This window comes from Zootermopsis nevadensis, unplaced genomic scaffold (genome assembly GCF_977971745.1).
Source record: "Zootermopsis nevadensis isolate Lab colony 2312 unplaced genomic scaffold, Znev_1.0 Znev_ptg000008l, whole genome shotgun sequence".
Taxonomy (NCBI): domain Eukaryota; kingdom Metazoa; phylum Arthropoda; class Insecta; order Blattodea; family Termopsidae; genus Zootermopsis; species Zootermopsis nevadensis.
The window spans coordinates 3,611,894-3,632,544 of record NW_028259140.1 but is presented as its reverse complement, the minus strand read 5'-3'; the positions used below and the strand labels follow the sequence as shown (position 1 = coordinate 3,632,544).

General features: G+C 41.4%; 1 protein-coding gene across 9 annotated transcripts in view; it reads left to right on the top strand.

Moving 5' to 3' along the window:
* The window catches only part of LOC110830955 (transducin-like enhancer protein 3), a 324,396-nt gene that overhangs the window by 291,803 nt on the left and 11,942 nt on the right, over positions 1-20,651 (top strand). For all 9 annotated transcript variants that reach the window (XM_022066401.2, XM_087344864.1, XM_087344862.1 and 6 more), the window contains one exon: positions 1,517-1,542. In XM_022066401.2, coding sequence (XP_021922093.2) covers positions 1,517-1,542 — 26 coding nt within the window. The remainder of the gene's footprint in view (positions 1-1,516; positions 1,543-20,651) is intronic.

Sequence of the window (20,651 nt, the reverse complement as noted above, 5' to 3'; positions counted from 1 at the left end):
CCTCCGTGGTATCCCAACAATTACTCCATTCACACACAGAAGAAGGCAATGGCAAACCACTTCTGGATCATCTGCCAAGAACGTATATGAACAGGTCCCAGTCCGAGAAAAGGATGCAAGGATCCTGTTCATATGGACCTGTCGTCAGACAGAACACTAAATAATAATAATAATAATAAGTGGCACATATTTTATGGTTTTCACTGCCGCTGTGTTACTTGAGCTCTTTCGTGCACTCAAGTAGACTCAATTTAAATAATTTATCTTTATTTAATCTTACGCATATTGAAGGGGTTTTTACAACAATGTTTTATAACTGTATATTTAAGAGAAATTTGGGTTTTTAAAAGTTTATTATAATTCTGTATCTGGCGGCATATATCATGACATATACAGTATTTCCCAGGGGGGAAAGGTCAATATTCTGGGAGGTCATAGTATCGGTCATTCTAAGCACATGTACATACACACTTTTTTTTGCTTAGAATGACCGATACTATGACCTCCCAGAATATTGACCTTTCCTCCTGGGACACTCTGTATAGGCTGAAAATATACACCAGTGGTCGGTCGGTAGGCCTACAGCGTGTATTGTGTTGCGAACACTCTCGAGGACTTTTTATTTTATCAGAATACGATTAACTTCTAAAGACAATAGCATGCAGAACAATTAATGCACTTTATTTAAATTAATGATGTAAGCTAGGACCATATTTTTTGTAATCCTGTTATGTTTGTAATTAACGAATTTCATGGAACAGAATCCTTCTTGGAAACGTCCGCTACTTTGTTATTTTTTTTAAACGCACACCACAGGTTTACGTTTGAAATTGTTTGTTTTAAAATATACGTTTTCCCTTTTTTTTGGTTTTGCAGTGTTTTTGCGTCCCACGAAGCTGGGATCTGTGATCGTTTTACACAAAGTTTAGAGTACCGTGCAGTGTGTGTTAAAATAATGGCATAACTCCTGTTTCTACAGGTCGTATCGCAATCGGTTTGCTGATTCTGTTCTCACATGGAGTCGTTACTTACGCAACTAGTTTCACGGTTTTCGTTATGAAAAAACAAGCAACTACTTCGCAGCAGAAAATCTTATTTTATACAAAGAAATAAACTTCAATATGAAGGCGCTTGTTCCACGTTTCTTGTAAGCCTTCAACGCGAAATGGTTTGCCTTTAAATGTTTCCATGAGAACTAGTTTCTGAAAAGAACAAACATTTGCTTGCTTCTTTGTTTATTTTCTCTGTTATAAGATTTTCTGAGGCTTTGCTCTTCTCTTCATTCTCTCCATATTTTAGTTCCTTTCTTAACTTGCATCCCCGCCCTCCCATTCTTTCCTGACTTCCTCCCTCGACCCATTTCTTATGCTTCGTTTGTGCACCCATCATTTTTATGTTGCATTTTTCTTTCCCTCTCTTTATACGCCACTAAGTTACAACATTTGAATACATTGTGCCCTTATATTTCTTTTTCATGTCTGCGTTGCTGTTACCCTCATCTTCATGTCACTACCAGGCCTAACCTCAGCTGAAGAGCGCCACGTAAGTACACGTACGAACGAGATAATTTCTTATGCCTGTTGTCTGATGTGTATCTTATGCGAATGACGTGTTGAGCTTTGACTGTACTTTAAACTTTAGGTGATTTGTTGTCATAATTCCAGCAGCTGACAGCGAACCCTGGACCTTTTTAATATTAAACCAGTAAACTAATCACTGGATCACTGTAGAATCAGAGAAACTTCTGTTAAATTTCCTCTGAAGTGGTTATTATCTCTCAAAGAAAAAAGAGTTCATCACCAGTAGTTCATATCCTGATGTAGATCAATCCAGTTAACACTAGAATCTGATTTGTATATAAGATCCTTTTAAATTTCTTCGTGTAATTTCCCCCCCCCCCCCCCCCCCCCGAGTAGTGGCTTCTCCTCGAGTTGTCAAACGAACATTTTGTACATTTCTCCTTCATTTTCTTGCAAAGTATTATACATATAATTTTTTTTTAAATTGCAAACGTAAAAGACTCTCGGCACTGTATTAGCTAAATCATCGTCTTGAAGAGGCCAAACCAGTTGTGCCATTTGTTAGAAGTTAATATCCTCGAGGGGGCTAAAATGGAATCGGTTGGTTGAACTACCCCGTCTGGACTCGTTCTTCGCCGATTGCTTCTGTTTCACGACGTTCGAAGTGACAGTCCGTGGTTGTTATGTTGCATTGTCCAAATCCTGTTTCATTTTGGACAGGTCTCGGGTTCAGATATTGGCCTGGAGACCATCTGTTTGCTTTAAGTTCCCGCTTCCTTCCGTCTCCCCTCAAATTCATTATTCACTAATGATCCCACCATTTGACGCTACTGACAGTGTCCTTAAATAAACCTCAAATGAATAGATTACGATAAATGATTATTGCAGAATCCTGGGGAAACGATTTTCAGGGTGGAGAGAGCTTTAAAAACGTCATCAGCTCTGTGGACTGAGTGGGAGTACAGATTTAATTATTCGTGTTTTTTCCGTCTAATCACAATTGTATATAAATAAAATTTATACATAAGATATTAAAATATTATTTACATATTTGGTACCAAATATGTAAACACGAATAAAACACGAAAACACGGAAAAAACACGAATAATTAAGTTTTAATTCACAATATGACGCAATTATATCAACTTATGGAAGTACAGAGTTAAAAAAATACGTAAATTTAGATGCGTTGAATAATATTTGCTTAAATTCTTTAGCCTAGTTTGTATTTTTAATAACAGTTTTCACTCATTCTATATAATTTAAAAAATACATAAAACGAGATTTGGTTCTAGTATCATACATTTATATTTACAGTTTTTCAAAAGATTCGGATTTTATTAATTGTAATAGCCGGAGATTTATTTATTGTATAACTGGAGTAGAGAATCTGAAATTGAAAATAATTTTTTTTTCCTGATGATAATTTTTACATGTGGATTTAGGGTCTGTGGATGGTATCACCGCGTAAAAGTAGGCTGCGTTATTAACATGTTAGATTATCCTCACTACGCCCACATTTTCTTTGAATAAGGAGCCAGGATCATCGAGACGTCGAAGATACACGCGGAGGAACATGAAGCAGTATTGAGAATCGCATGGCTGAGAGCTGAAATCCAACGGGCTGTAATGTTTTAATACGTCTATATTAAAGAAATTGCAATGAACTTAGTACTTCCCCTTTCACGACTTTCTGAGGTAATTTTAATTCCGGCAGCAGAAATTTTCTCTTCATTTTGTAAACCCTTAATTCCACCCTCTTCTTCGTCTTACTAATCTTCATTTTGACGTCAAGACTCTTCTGAAATTCTTTTTATGCTTGGCTTGTATTTCGTGTCCTTCTTCAGAGCAGTCAGCGGGATAGAAGTTTAGAAAAGTTCTTTTTCTAGACACAAAAATTAAATGAGCATGTTGAGCTTTGAGCTGTGCTCTGCTAGCAGTTTGGGATGGTTAGGTGGTTGCAGTAGGAAAGGGGCAGCAGTAGCTTAACTTTAATCAACTCTTTCGACAAAGATTTATGGGGAAATAATCCTTCGAAATGAATGAAGGGAAAAGTCGTACAAACGGAGGAGGGCATTATAATACGTAACTTGGTGTTCTACACAAATAGGAATATCTCGTCTTCTCCTTGTCCCTTGTTCTGAAGACACGAATTCATCATCCTCACATGTGTCAGGCTTCGGACGGACTAATAACCCGGAAGGCTGAACGCAGTAGATTTCTTCCCTCATACAACAGGAATCTGGGGGGCGTGAGGTGGTCGGATATTGATAAAAATACTTACGTCGTTATTATATTAAATCAGAGCATTGTTTCTCATCTGATGGTCGTCAAGTTGTGCCCAACGGATCCACGAGTTGAGTGGATTTTACTTTTTTATTTTTGTTGAAACTTCTTATCGTCAGTTTTTTTTTGCCTCAACATTGGAATAAAGAAATTATTACGAGTAAAAATATACTGTCTATATAATTTAGTTACCCTCAAGTCTGCTTAATCAAAATATCAGATAATTTTGGGGAGGGGACGCTTGGTATCAGAAAAGGTTGAGAAAAACCTTTTTTTGGTGGACCACGTAATCTTCCAAATACGACGTTTCCAAGTCCTTTTGCCGAAGGATGAGTATAATGATTCTTGTTATATTTATGACCTGTAAAAATGAGCGAATCCAAATTGGCTCCTCCAGTGTCAGGTGCCTTTATGTTTACGGGTTGTAGCGGGTTTGAATCCGACGTGCAATACGGACTCAACAGTGCGTCGGTCTTCACAAGATGGCGTTGCGATACGCCTTCGCGTGGACCTCCACCTTTTTTTTTTAGATGGCTCTTGGCAGCCGCATTTATGTCGAAACCACGTCTTCCCGCATATCTTGGTAGCTCTTCGAGCGTTCTCTCGTTTCAAAATGAAATTCCATCATTTCATGTAACGGGTGGTATAATTTTGTGGTAATCCAGCTGCAGCGTGAAGGGATTTTTGTTGTTTTCAGAGGGACAAGGGCCTTTGTGATGTGGGCTGCCACATGTCGCAGACGGACGTAAACTGGAAGGAAACGACTAATATTAAGCCCTTTGTTACGACCGAGTGAGTGTGTAGGTGGTAGGGACGGCGGGGGGAAAGGGGTGGGGTAGTTTCCACTGCACTGAGAGTAATGAGCCTGCAGTCGCCTTCGTATAAAACCAACTCGTATAAGCGATGTTATGTGATGTCATAAAGGCGCGGCGTGGTAGTTGGTTTCCGTTCTGCTTGGAGTCCCTAGGGATGTACTTCCAGGACCTGACAATCACTGCGTGTTCTCGTCGCCAGGTGGCTGGGTCGCGACAGTGGCGGACTAGTTACTACGTCTTGGAATCTGAGAACGAACAGTTCGTCAGATTTTCCGCCTGCTATGGAATCAGAATGTTCATCACCGTGTTCGCAAAATCCATTCCACACCCTCCAACCCAAAGTAAAATAAAGTACTTTAAGACTAAAATAACACGAAAAATACGAGGATTGCAGAACAAGTCGCTGTGTTAACATTGGAATACAATTTAGTGAATTTGCAGGCGAGAAGTTATAAAAGAAAACTGATTTTTGTGGTGAATAACTAAGTAGTTTGCGTTTATATGTAAAGGAAACTATTTGTGTGGGGTGGGGTGGGGGGTTACTTTTAACACCGAATCTGTGATTCATTATTGTATCACAGATCCGGTTGATGTATTTATGTTTTTCATGATAAGCTTTGCAGTTCACAGATTCTTTTAAAGGCGGTTTCACATTTCCAGCCAGCCGTTAATTGTAATCGGCTAGTGAATAGTCTGAATCTGTTTGTAACTTTGGAAAAAAAGGAGGATTGATCCAAAACGAGCCCCCCCCCCTCGCTCTATCAAATTGGTTGTGACCACCCTCTGGATTTCATTTTGTTGGAGTGCTTCCACACTTTTCACCCCCCCACCCCCCACCCCTGACCCCAACATTTCCGTCCTTCATTCTCCTGTACGTTTTTTTTTTCCAACTGGCTGATCTTGCAACTGCCAGGAGTAGTTTAGCGACCCGTAAACAACCCCCTTTGCTAGCTTTTCCTGCTTGTTATTGGCTTTCAGGGATACGGCACAAAGCTGAAGTGAGCAGGGGTTGGGGGGGGGGGCAGATGATAAGGGTGCGTGGATTGTGCGCCAGATGGGGTACAAAACAGGGGAAAAAGAAGGGATGCTGGAAAGCTAGGTCAGAAAATACGACATAGTCGGGAAGGAGAGAAGGAGTCGTTTTGTTTGGGGTTCTTTTGTGTTATAGGTAACCCAATATTCTGTTCTGGCTTCTTTGCCTCTGCAGTGTCTTCGTTTTTGTTGATACCACTTGGGGAAAATTGTGTTGAAAGCACACCCACAAAATAATGAAAGCTGGTTTCGATTAGAGAACGACTTTCAGCTGTTTGAGTGCTGCGGGTGGATGGAAATAAGGCGAAGGAAATTAGGCCGCGATGTATTTTTTGGCTTTTGGTTTATAATGTGGCCGGCTTAGACTGGTGAAATTTCGGGTTCTCACTGCGACGGGCTTGAAGTTTACTGTTTTTCTGGGATCATGCACCGTGCAGTTTTAAAAAAAATCGATCTGGCGCGATCAATTTCCGCCACACTCAGTCAGTACAGAGTGTGATTATGGATTCGGCGATCGGGGTTAGATCCCGCCAGAGAAAAATTGTTTTTTTTCTAGCGTCTGCGTCCGACTCTGGGGCCCTCCCAGCCTATCTAATGGGCATCGGGAGTTATTTTCCCAGGGGTAAAGCGAGGCCGGGGCGTGACGCAAACCATTCACTGCCTACTAGTGCCTAGGTAAAGAATGAGAAGCTATTTCTCTCCCCCAAAGCGTCACCACAGCTATTTTTTTTTAACAAGGCGTTACATCCCTGAAGACACTCATCTTCAATGAACAGATTGCTCCTTGGAACTTGTTATTCTCTGGTGAAGCTCCTGAAAAACGGAGCACATTTTGCGTTAACAGAAGGGCTATCTGTATTTTCTCATACAGCACAAAGGGATGGATTCCCCTTTTATATGCACTAACTGATAAGCGAGCGAATGGATGAATGGGGGTGGGTTTTTGGATGAGTGTGTGTGGGAGGGGAGGGAAGACGAGACACGATAAATTGTGTGGTAAGAGAAATGGATGTAATGCAGGGGTTGGCGGAATTAAGGCTGTGTTACTACAGATAGGGGAATTGAAGAAACGGGGGAGGAGGGACGATATATATAGTGAAAGAGGGTTAAACATAGCTGTTTAGGGATGCTTTTAAGGTTTATAGAATACATTGGTGTTGGAACTGTGATTCCTGAGGGCAGGGTGGAGGGTGTAGGCTGTATTGTTGGGGACGAATTGGTCTTTGCCCCCCCCCCCCCCCCCCCCGACCTCAGCGGTTCTGTTGGATGTGAGGCAGCAGTAGCTTACATGAGGCATGTATTTAAATGTGAAGCGAATCAATTAGCAAACCCCGAACTAAACGTCTAATTTAGCATTCAGGGCGTCTCCTACTAGTATCTTACTCTGCAGTGCCATCGGCTGGAAGTTTTCATGAGATTCATATCACTTGAGGCCAAATGTTAGAATAGTGTTTTAAAATATGCCACACCACCTACTCTTTGTTCTAATTATCCCGAATTTTTGTTTTCATTCTAACTCCATGGAGCAAAGTTCTTTTCAGATGTCATTTTTCACTCCGAGCGTTCAGCCTTCATTGGAGTCAGGAAGTTCATTACCATGTTAACAAAACCCGTCACTGCGGTATGGCGAAGTGAATATATAGACTAAGCAGTCGAGGATGCCCGACAACGGGTGGTCCTTGCCGTTCTACGATATATAATCTCTGCCATTGCCATAATGGTTTTAAGTAAAATAGATTGACGTGACCCAATACTGTTTCATATATAACATTTCTTTATTGGCTATCAAAATGAAGTCGTTAGTTGGGTTAATATGAAGGAACAACCGATTTGGCATTTGTTCATACTGTCTGTACCCTAACACACAATTGTGATTGATTTTACTCTGTAAGAAACTTCGTGTTTTAAAAGAATTGTTTTTACAGCTAATTAACGCTGAATCAAACAAATAAACAGCGGCCCTCTTGAGTCAGGTCTGCGAAAGAAAACCACGAACCATTATCAATAAGTAGCTGTCAGTTACCACGTAGCAACAGTTTGACAAGTTGAAGGCTGTAATGGCGTGGCAAGGAAGTTTAGGAAGCCGTCGGATTTGTTTCCGACCCCTTAACGTTATATTTTAAGAGCTACAATTATAACTGTCGGTGGCGGCGATCCATTAGTATAAGGCATTTACCCGTGGGTGTGCACATCTTCATGTAACTCACATACGCTGACACCCCTACTCTCTGCTCAACGCGCGATGCCAGGGAACCGCAGATATCTTCTGGTCTGTCTCTGGTCTGCCGGATGTTTGGCGGGGTGAGGTGGGGCGTTAGACATCCGAACTATTCTCCCGTGCCCTCTTGAAGCTACTTTATATGTACGTCTTTCTGTAAACACATCCTACTCTTCATCCCGAAACACACACGCGCTCCCTCTATCTGCACTTCGCGAAAATCGATGTGTTTTGGCAGCTAACAACTCCGCAAGCCTTTTCTCACCCAGTGTCAACCCCTCTGTATAACTAGCGCCCCTTTAGAGCGTTAGTTCATTCCAACATCACATCCCCCGCACACAACTAGATTTTGTTGCAAAACCCTCACCCCTTTCGTCTTTAATTACCTCCAAGAACCCCGAAACACCCACCGGCACCACCGCCTCCTGTTTTCTGTGCTTCTCTTACCATTCTGTGTTCATCCGTAATCTCCCTCTTCTCTGTCTCTGTTGCCCACAGGCCGTTGCCAGATTTGTGCTCAGCTGCAGTTAGAGGCTTTATTTAAACCTCTCTCCCAATAATCAACAAGTAGTGTGAAAGACAAGTATAGCCTCCCCTTCCCCTCGTGTTTTCTCTCTTTCTCCAACTCATGTAATTACTCTAATTAGGCCAATTAACAGCCACGCTTGCATCTCTCAGCCACAGCTTCGTATTGAGAGACAGCCTCTCTCCTTCAAACGAGAATTGTGTTAGTAAAATGGCCCTGGTTTGAACTTCTGTTCAAGGAAAAGTCTAGGAGTTAAAACGCATGCCTGATGTCCTCGAAATGCGTGCATTACGCCTGGGGAAAAAAAAATATTTTGGCAGCTCAGGCAGGTTAAAGAGAATATATCAGCGACAAATGCATATTAAATTTAATCTCGATGGAATGTTGTTTTTTTCTAAATTATTTTCTGGCAAGAGTAAGGCTTTGCTTTTCTTTCTTTCTGACTTCTAGAATGTCACATTGTCCAATCATGTCTCGTACAGCGGGCAGTACAAAACCAGACCGGACTAGTGGATGAAATTACTAAAAATTCATGGGACGCGATCCCAAACACCCCCCCCCCCCTCCGAAAGTCAAAAACTAATTTTCTGTATTTCAAAATTTCGGAGGAACATATTTGCCCAGAAACCCAGATGGCCCACCAGCAGATCTGTCAGGTCGGTCGGTTCCGCTGACCGAGGTTAGAATCCGAGACCTTTCAGATACGAAGTAAGCAAACTATTTTTAACTTATGTGAAAATTAGACATTTTCCTTTGTTTAATGTTTATGTGCGTGGGGTTCTGATTAGTTCGTGAGACCAGTCAACACGCCTGTTCGCGGCTGCTACATCGCCTCGTTACTGTCTAATTGCCGAGGCTCCGATGGTGATGTTAAAGTGGATGATTGCTTGCCATGTGCCACGCGGCTGTTAGAGAAATCTCGCCCTAATTCTCTCGCGCTTACCTCCTCCTTCTCCCCGCCTTATCTTTGTTGATCAGCTAATGACTTTGAAACCCGATGACGAATCATTCATTTTGTCAGTATAATTTTGAAAATTGTAAGGGAAATATTCCTATAAAGAAAATTTTTTATGAATTATTTTGATCGACTTGGGAAAAACGTAACCTGTTCCTTCGAATTATATGGCCGTCTTGTGTTGTTTCGTATCATATCCATTATAATAAATTGATTAGCTTTAAACAATGGACGGGTCTACGTCGTGTCTCGTCTGTTCTTGTGTGGCTGTTTTCTCGGAACGAAATCAAGTGACCTTTGCTAGCAGACGTAATCATTTCAGCTGACGAAGCTGCTGTAACTCTAATAAATCATCCGCAATATGGGTGTCCAAACTGCTGAAAAATGTATTTGGGCCGTATTTAAATGTCAGATCTGAAAGCGTCGAGTACAAGATCTCCTGCTCCTGAAATGAAAGTCTTCCGTCAGAAAAAATGCAGTGTCCATTAACTGACAAGACTAGTGTATTTTTTATAACTACCCAACTCCCGCCAACTCCATAGGAATTTCGTAATTGATAATATAATTCGTCGCGTGGCGGGGGAACAAATGGAGTACGAAGCCCGAACGTTCATTTATGCTCTCACAAAAGTCCCGCCATTTTACCCTAGCCACATGAATGGAGTCCACATACAATTTCTTGAAGACCAAGGACAATATTTTCTAATCTTCGCTTATGCATTCCAAATGATGCCTTCGCCTACTTGTTTTACGACCAAAATTGTGTACGCATTTCTCATTTCACATGTGTTACGTACCCTTCACCCCTTACCTGGTTCTGTCACTACAGTAATATATAAGCGCTGCTAAATGAATTGTCTGTTGGTTTCTCAGAAGTTAAATCAACAATTTTGTAGTAACAAATGGATTGATTTCAACGTCTGATAACAAGCCGCCACTGCTCTCCCTCTGAGTCGAATGCCTCCTTTCGCTGTGCTGAAATTGCGAGGAACCTTGCTTCCTCAGCCAGTCGCCCATTTCACCGTCTTCCCTTTATTTAAATATTCAAAAGCCTCGAAAGAGCTTCCGTTTTTAATGGCGAACTGAAGCTTCGCTCGCCTGCTTTTTCTTTTACACTGGTGCAAAAAAGCCTGCAGAGAAGGAATTCTTCTCCTCCTCCTCGTGTGTTAAGGAGGTGAAATATTCCCTTGGAAATTCTTTGCTTCATGTATAAAAAGGAAGGCCTTCATGTAGTAAGGGTCTGCTTGCACATTTTTTTGTATCAACTCGAGACTGAAGGATGTTAACAGGTTTCTATAGTTTAAAACGTGTTTCCAATTTGGAGAGGCGACATGTGCTGTTAAATGAATGGAGAGAGCTTTGTGACTCTTTTGCATGCCGTAACGCTGGCCTTGTAATCCTGGGGGTCTCGGGTTCGATTCCCGGCGGTGCCCGAATTTATAACTTGTGTTGGGCAAGGCCGTGGTCTAGGCAACACGGAGTTTTTCTCCGTGGCATCCCAACAATTACTCCATTCACACACAGAAGAAGGCAATGGCAAACCACTTCTGGAGCATCTGCCAAGAACGTATATGAACAGGTCCCAGTCCGAGAAAAGGATGGAAGGATCCTGTTCATATGGACCTGTCCTCAGACAGAACACTAAATAAAATAAACCTATACGTAGACTTCGGGCTGCAGTTCCATTGAACATTCTCATTTCGGAAGCCGTGAGTCAGGTGCTAAAGTGTACAATCCAATGCGCGTGTTTGTGTACTTCTCACCATTATTATTGGGGCGATTAGATGGGCTGGGAATGTAGCATGTATTGGCCATTCAAGATATAAACAATTGTGGTACGAAACTCTAAAGGAAAGAGACTGCTTGGGAGACCAAGGTATGAATGGGATGGGATCTTTCGGAAACAAGGGGGTAGGACGTGGTATAAATCACTGTGGGCGGGCTTTGGTTATGTAAATGGTGGAAATTACGTGACTGGATCTACGCCATTGAACTAGTTAAGACATGTATATTAATAAGCAACATTACAGCGAAAGGAAAAAAATCAGTTATTGATAGTTCAGTAATTCCTATTTCCTCAAAATTCGGTTTGATACATTTCTTCCATCATGCGTCTAGGTCTCCAATTAGTCCCCCCCCCCACCTTCAGGTTTTCCAATCAAAAATTATTTACGTATTTTTCTATCATGCATACTACACTCATCTGAAGTATTATGGAGCATGGAACATTAAATTACAGACTAGAACGAGTATTGCAGTCAAATAACCCTATTTTTGCAGTGAACTTTTCGAAAGTCAAAATCGATTTTGAAAATGTGCTGTTACCCTTCTGTCTTCCTCTTAAAATTTTGCATTTACCTCGTGCACGTAACATCCTCTTAGAAAAGGGAATATGTTCGTTATAAGTTGTTTCATTTAAAGTGTATAAGTATGAAAAATATTTGTGCACGTGTGATGTTGGATCACCCGGTACTGGATACAATTCACAGTGATTGTTATTCAGGAACTGTATTTTATTATTATTTATAACATGAATCCATTCATGACAATCGATTGGAAAATGACAGTGAACGAGCTACAGAAGGGTTTTTGATCATAATGTAAAAGAAACATTTCTCCAGATAACAATCTGAATCATATCTTTTTATTTCTTTCTTTTTCGCCCTGAAATAGCTTTTACGAACGGTACATATGATGGAAGCTTAATTTAGATCAGCTTCTACCCTCTTCCCCCCCCCCTCCCCCCCCCCCCCGTCTTCGTCTTCACTGGAGCCTAACTCTGGCGTCTTTTTTCCACTCCCTCATCTCTGTCCCTTATCCCACACTCGCCTGCCTCATGCCAGCTCCAGCTTCTGACTGGATCAATACGAAAACCGAAGCAAAGCACATGGTTCTCACCCCCAGCCTCATGTCTCGTCTTCCCTCAGCGCTGGTACTTACTCGAGACTCTCGCAGTCTAGCACCGGAGCGGCGCCTTCACCCGCAGTTTTCTAGCGTCCAAGTCTACTCAGAACAACGTCAACCTCGTTACTTCAGAAGCAGTACGATTAATCGATTATCTCGCTCCTCCATTGCAATTTTTCTATCTCCGCCCAAGAAATTTCCTTTCCCGACGCATTTTAATCGTGAAGAACTGAACGCAGTCTTTGGATATGGGAGTGGCACTGCTCAGCGTTTAAGGACCTCACTTAATGTTGCTAACGCAGTCGATTCGAGAGATTATGATGGACCGAAGATGAATCTCTTTGGGAGAAAAGAAAATTCGGCCAGGAAATGTCTTGGAAAGCGGCCATTACGATATTGATGTTGTTCCCAGGGACATAATAGTTTAGATGGGAGGACAGTTTTCTAATTGATGACAGGGGAACGTGTTTAATAAAAATAAAGTTTGAGGTCAGTGACGTGATTTGGTCTTAATACTGTTGGCAGAAACAGTTCCAATGCGAACTTATTTTTAATGGTAGGTGTGTCGGATTCCCCATGTAAATTGTATATCTTCATTAATTATCATATCTTAGGCCTTTAAGTAATCACTGTGGTAATTATATGCACCACGTCGATTAACCAGGTTATTGTTTATTTTTATTGGAGCATAGTTTTGTATGTTTGTGAAACATGGTATTCTAGCCCAAAGGAAAAAGCAGAAATCGAATGTTTCATGTATGATAATATTAAAATTAATCTTGTGGAATAGATTTATTTGGCTTAGCAATGCGATTTGCAGTGTTCTTTCGTGTTCAGTCCAGCTTTTCTGTTGAAGTGCTTTCAAGTATGGGGGACTTTAGAGACGTACAACGCAGAGTACGTATTGAAATATTAATATGGAGAAGAGAGTAAGATGTACGGACGGAGACGGGAAGAGACGAAAAAGAAAGAAAAGAAAAGAAAAAAGTTGAAGAGAAAGGAGGGCGGATTATGAGAGTTAGTGCTTGCAGTGTGTGCAATCGACCGTGTTCCTAACGACAAAGCCGGCGGGTACAGTCTGCTTAAAACATTTTTTTTTTATACAGATTCGTATATATTCGTGACCCAAGTAAGCATATACTCACCTCTTTTTCTCCTCATGCAATGCACGACGTTTGGCTCATTCGAGAGGCCCTTTCGGTTTACAGAGCTTCACAGAATTGAAACTTGATATTATTGCTAAATAATTTTCTATCAACTTATTTTTCTTGGTCGTCTTAAAATACACTGGAAACATTTTATTTTTGTTTTTAAATTTGAATTTCTTGCAGTAAGAATAATACAGTGAATTTATCTATAAAGTTGAACGCAACCGTCATTTCTCGACTACCGGCCGGAACTGCATAACTCACCGCCAAGCGCTAAAAGGTTCTCCCGATACGACTCGGTTATCACTACGTGAAATGAAATCAACTTACCTGCGTTTTGTCAATTCCTGTCTGGAGCCGGGAAGTGAAGGTTGCTTTCAATTTCTGTCAGTGAACGCTCTTAATATAAACTTTAACTTCGGACAGGGAACATTTTGTGCTGGGTTGCATAGCGAACTGTCGTTTGAGGAAGACTTTGTATGTGAGAGGTGGAGGGTTTATCAATCGTGAAACAGCATGACATTTGTAACTGAATGCGCAAAGCAACCGTTTTCATCTCAAACTCCTCCCTAACCTTGTAAGGGATGCAGCGACTCCCCATCAACTCCATCTTGTGTCTTGCTACTAAGTGTCATGCTCTATCACGGCAGGAATAAGCCATTATCAATGTTGTCCTCATTATTCGTTTACCGCCTTTGCAGATAACCGACCCAGAGACTCATGTTTTTTTTATTTCATTCTTTTCATGGCCACTGCACATCAATTTTTGTTCCAGTTAAATAATTCAATTTTTAAAATTGTATTTAAGGACATCGCTGTTTTTGACTGTGTCATTGTACTTAACAGTATTTTACGGGTTGTGGACTCGTAGGTAGAAACGGACGTTTCGGGGAAACATTGTATCTATCTTTGAGAAGGACATGGGAACAGCGTTATTATTTGAAATGTTGGATTCTGCCCGGGACTCCGTACCCTGTCAAAATCCATAAGAACAGCGTGACGTGTTTCCAGACAATGTGTCGTATGTGCGGGAAAGAAAGAGGCCACTTCGAAGACCAAGACATGGTGGGGGGCGGTATTCAAATTGATCTAGCGGGCTAATTTTAACATCCGAATGAACCTTCGGATAATTTGTTGACTGTCTGAGCGACTGTTAGCTTTTCGAAAAGGGTTTCGCTCGATGGAGTCAATTAGTGTCTGTTGGCGGCACTGAAGGTTAAAATGTGCATATTTAATTTTGTATCAGTTTTAGAATACAGCGAAATGCTTGGAGATGAAAGGGTATGAGGGTCATTTCTGTGACGTCTGAGGCTTTGGGTTGTCTCCGGGTGGCGTATCACTGCTTCGGAGGAACATATTCCATGTTCCGGGCTGAAAATGGAGGCAAAGTGTTCTTTGAGAATGTTGGTAGGCCTGGCTACCCACCTACAAGTTCACAGGAGTTCACAAACCCAGATGTCTCAGACGTAAAAATGAGCCTCCTAAGGGGATGATGTAGAAATTGTCACTCTGTTTAAAATGCAAAGAGTGGAAAGAGTTGGGGTGGATAAGATGGCGTTGAAGCGTTTAGGGTCCAGTGAAGGGTTGTTTTTGCTGCTGGACTCTTAGGTGTGAGGCAAACAATGTAATATCCTGCCAAAGTATGTTAATGACAGGAATTATATTCCGGGTAATACAGGAGCCAGACATTAGTAACTCTTTTTAAATACAAATTGTAACTATCTGAACCACGTCCTTCAGCATTCAACAACTCTGCATTTCTGTTTATCTCTTCGTATGGTTCTCGGTGTAAACATCGATTGTTTCTTTAATAGATACTGACCAATCGATCTTTGTAATTGTGAAGTTTAGTGTTTTCTTTGCGGTAAGGACTGATTTATTGAACAGTTTTTAGGCGAGCGTAGGCTTCGAAAGGGTTAATAGTTGCGTAATTCGAACCACGTGTCGTTACAAAACCGATAAATTATACTAGGGAAATTCTTACTCCGATAATTATGGTATAGATAAAGAACTTCCTTTGTGCCTGTACATGAATATAAAAATCCTTTCTGCCGCATATCTGCATATGATGGGCCTGAGAGAAATTCTTCGACAAAGGATACAATTTTACTTGTATTCAGGATTCATTTGTGTTAATTTTTATCGTTGCAATATAATGCAAACATAACGCGTCTCTATTACAAAAGTAAATTTATTTAACGTAGTTCAAGGAAATAATTACTATTTATTCAAATCGAATATTCTTTGCTTTTGTTCCGATTCCGTTCAGCCATCTTCTGTGAGGACGAACGTGCCTGGCCACTCTTACTCCGAGTTCTGTAACGGCGTCATCCCTTCCATTTTAACCTCCCCCTTGGCTCGTGCCTTTTATTCGGCGTGATTACTTCCAGTGGTCGGATGCTGGGGTAGAACTCTAATCCCAGCGAAGAGGAAAACAGTGGCGAATCATTTTCCTTTAGGGGTTTTCCAGAATCATTTACATCCAGCGTAGGTTGATTGCATCCTATCCATTATGCATTCGAAACTGGTGGGTATGTAGGTGCCTGTTTTACCACTTTATTCGAAGTACTGGACATGAACAACATTAGTTTCTTTGTAAATTCTGAAACAAGTTAGGGATCGTAACTAGTAACTCTTTAAAGCCCTGTGGTAACTATACGTACCACTTAACACTCGGCAAAACTTTATTTTTCCCGCAATGTATTTTAGGGTTTCGCATGATTCCCCGGTGAAACAGCGATTATTTCGTTAAACAGCATCAATGTATTGGTCTTTGTAATAGCGAAGTGTTTTCTTTGAGGTCAGAACTAAACTTTATGAAGAGGACTGTTGTCTGGGACGTCCCTGCTTGGTGTGGTAGAAGTTTACAGACGTTTCAGAGGTGCCTGCTGCCTCTATCAGGGCTATCATCTTAATATATGCGCTACAGGACGAACAGGCACTGCCTGGGAACATTCAGAATCGCAACTTTCGATAATTTGGTCTCTCTCTCTCTACTCTCCCATCCCTTTCATTGTTTCTTCCTTGGCATCACATACGCAAACCCACCGATATCTCGTATCTTCAGAAATACATCAGTGTTTATAGTAGTTTTTTTTATATTTCGTATACTGAGTTTTCATTGAACTAAGTCTTTAGTCAGAAGAAACACAGCTTGAAGAATGGGAATAATATTACGTCTCTCTTCTGGAACAGTCAGCCAAGAATTGTTCTTCGTGTGGGTTTTATTGTCTGTATTTAACGCCAAAACACCCCCCCCCCCCCCCCCCCCCCCCCCCAAGGCGTTTGTTCGAGAGTGTTTCTGAACACCAAACTCGTGTTTGTATGATAACACGCCTATTGTAGAAGATAAGACTCCTTTTTTCGCCACTGAACTCGCTTTCCTTCTGGACTATTTTTTGTCCACTCAGAGCGTGCCATCAGCATCGCACACTGCTCATTCCGTCGCTCCTGAAATATTGCGGCTTTGGAAGAAGTGTAAAGGAGAGAGTAGGATAACCACCGTCCTTAAAGGCACGCCATTTCGTCCCATTTCTTTACAAATGAAACAGTCGTGCACATAAGCGGGTCCGCGGGTGTTATGAAGCCCGGATCAGTCGACACTCTGTAGACTCATTCTTTACTCGCTGTAGCATCTCGATGAATGGCGGATGTTGACGTGTCTAAAATGGGGAGGGATTTACGCAAGGTACAGTAAGGTTCGAAGGAAACGACATTTTGACTCATGTATAGTCAGATTTTTGGTTCTCACAGCGGCGAATATGTAGATGGTGGCTGACTGTCTTCTGTGATATTGCGCCTTGCTATCTGGTAGAAGATTACCGACGTTCCAGCGGTACTTCCTGCCTGCAGGAGATGGAAGCGATGACCTCTGAAACGTCGGTAAACTTTTATCAGACTACACGACCCAACATTCCAGTAGTCGTCTTTGGATGTTGTCTGTTCGTATTATTTTTAATTTTATGATTTTTTTTTAAAATTTCTATCGTTTCTCGACAAAAGTCGCCCTTGGCGGCAATTCTTTCAACGGAATAGAAGCGAAATACTCAGATGTGTTCCAGGAAAATAGCTGTTGGTACTGAAGCAGTCAAGCCAAGATATAACGGGGCACACGGTCAATTATACGATTTACGACACGTAATTCATGAGACAGTCAATTCTACTTTCTGTTGAAAAATGGCGGTAGATTGTTTGTATTTTAAATTTGGGGGTGGGGGGGTGGGTCAGGCGTTGTTCCTAAGAAAAAGTGACAGTGGTCGCAGGTCGCAACCATAAAATATTGTTCAAGGCCGCATTTTATTTTAAAGGTTTTATGGACGATTCAAAAGAGTGTTAGAAGCGTGGTCTTGGGCGTAGAACTGTAAATGGATTGACACTGCTACTATGCACAACACTAATTTAATTCGGCCTTGAAGATGGGGATAGAATGTTTCTTCGAAACGCTGTTGTGTTTACACCTTGCTTGACGTTACTATTCAGAAGGCCAACATTGAAAATGTAAAGGAAGTCATTCATTCAGTTACCGAACATGTAAATTAAAGTTCAGCTCCTAACTTAAGTCAATTCTGCTTAAGCAGTGGGAGCTTCGTGGTGTGTACAGCCTGCTAAGTGTTACTGAGCCTTTCAATCCGAAATTCATCTAATTAATATGTAAATATTCGGTTCATGTCTAAGTAACGGCTGATTACCCCAGAAAACTTCACTGCACTGAGTCGCCACCTGTGAAAATCACCGTGACCCCGCTGATATTTAAGTGTGACTTTAGTATTTTATATTATTTTAAAACATTGCGCAAAAATTGAGTAAGTTTTAGTAAAAAAAAGCCTGTGTCGTGTATCGCCCCTTCTAAAGGCGTTACTCGTCTGTTATTGTAACATTTTGGTTCGGTTCCAAAACAAGTTCTTATTCACACAGGTGAGCCAACCTATAAGGAACAAAAACAATCGCGTATTAAGTGCCCCATGTCAGCATCTGCTGACCGGTCTGAATCCAGATGATGTGGTTAGTTGGGGATATTTTAACATTCAGATAGGACGCAATGTAAATAAAAAGGGGGTACTGTAACTTTTCACGCCTGGATAATCTGACTTGCATCCCGTTCATCCACACTGATGAGTCAAGTATAGAGAGACAGCACAGCATACTGTTCTGTCAGCTCTCCCTTCCTGCCTCATCCCATTCTTCTTATGTCCTCTGCCATTATCCAAAATGGGTCTTTTCATTCATCACCTATTGGGTTTGCCCCTCATCAAATCCCTGCACAATTTCCCCCCCTTCTGACACCCCTACGTCCAAGACTCCCGTTACTATATGAGAGGGTGCCGTCAAGTTATACTTCTGGCTGTTGAAGGGAGAAGAAGAGGGAAGTTTCCTGGCCTGTAATCAATTTACAAGGCCGCGAAAAACACCCCTTATCTTCAGGGCTGTTCCGTAGAAACATGTAGTCTATTGTTAAGAATAAACGAGGGTCCAGGCAACTCTCCCCTGCACTATACATAATAGATACTACCTCCTGGTGGGCTATTCCTGGCAGGGGTTGATATTAGCTGGCTTACTTAGTTGTTCCCTCTCCCGAGCGATGCCTGCCTCGCTACAACCCTCGTTAAATAGAAAGTGAATATTAAATCGAGTTTCTCTTCTCTTCCAACCCTCCATCTTCTGTGCAGCCAGGGAGAAAAACAGATTTGGTGGATTTTTTTATTTCTTCTGGGGTATGGTTGCAGAGGGGGTTGGAGATCGTAAAAGAACCGTTTTGTGTATGTGCTATCTCACGCTTGTTGTGTTATTGGGGTGACGGGCTGTACAGTAGAGCCAGGGTGCAGGCTTTAGGGTTATGAGATTTTTAGGGTGTAGAAAAAAGCCTGGAAATAAATAGGCATGGGAGATATTTAGAGGTCCGATGATCCCTTGGGAGGGGTTAGGACGGGACCTATGAAACCATGTCGAGAAAGAGGGTTTGAACAAGTACCTGCGTAGTAAATCCTCCCCCTCTTTGTGTAGTTACGCGTTCTTAACATTGTGATCGTGTTGTAACAGCTCACTTTTTCAACCCGGCATCGTCCATTTGTGTCCGCTACACTTGGACAAGCAAAACTCATCTCTTTTGTGCTGTCTGTCTTTCCTCTGCATATTTTCTCCAGCTACTTCCTACAAAAGGGCCCTTCTTCAAACCAGAATCTTTCAGTTGTAATCAAATTGTGTTGAAGGCAATAAAATATGACGCTGTGAAATAAATACTACCTGAAAAGATTTAATAAATAATAGACTCACCTGTACGTACAGGTCCACCCACCCACGTTAATGCAGTCACAGAATTAGTGGTAAGTCTGTAGCTTGGAAACATTATTGTTTCTCAATACTGCTGTATGTCTAGACATTAAATTTGTGTGTACAACTAAATACATAAACATTGCTCAATATAACGTAACCCGAGAGAGAGAGTTACCAGTTCTGAAGGTTCCCAGCCATTGCCTGTTTGTCCTTCTGGTAAAGGAAGGTTGTGGACGAAAAATCATTGGAGGGTGTTTAAAACTAGAATTGTCTCCCCATTGGTACTTTTTCCATTTTTTAAAAAATTAAATGGTATTTATTTACCTGTAATGTTGTCGGTAGTTTCAGCGACGAAATACACGGACGGACAGGCAGATCCCACTTAACAGTTACGGATTTATTTATACACTCAGCAAGGAACTAATAAATCTGGACGCTGCAAGGTTTTCTGGGTCTTAGTTTTAAAATTTTTCATCTTGAAGTATACATAAAGACGTCTGGGGTACTTGAGACTGCGTCCACAAACTTTACGAGTGACATATTCTTTGGCCGGAACAGCATTGGGGGAGGGGGGGGGCCCATTTTGACATTGATTCGTACAACTGCCGATAAGGATGTAACACAAATAAGGGTATTGGTTCCAGAAAAGTTTGTATCTGCTTTACCGGTTCGTGTATTCGCTGCTTTGAGACGGAGTTTGGTCACTTTATTGCGGTGAATTTTCGAGAACTTTATTTGTTTTTTACCCACGTCTGCAACATACAAAGCTAGTATTTTTTTATTTTTAGTTGTATGTAACTTAAGAAAAAAACCAATAAGAACATTTTACAGAGCTCTCTTTTGTAAGTGATGATCTTCAAATGCGTCTTGTGTGTGTTGTAATCCACTAAAAAGTGTTTCTTAAATCAGTTTTGCGCATAAAACATGGTGGTACATAAGCTGAACCGGGACATATAAATTGGAAAACGACATTGAA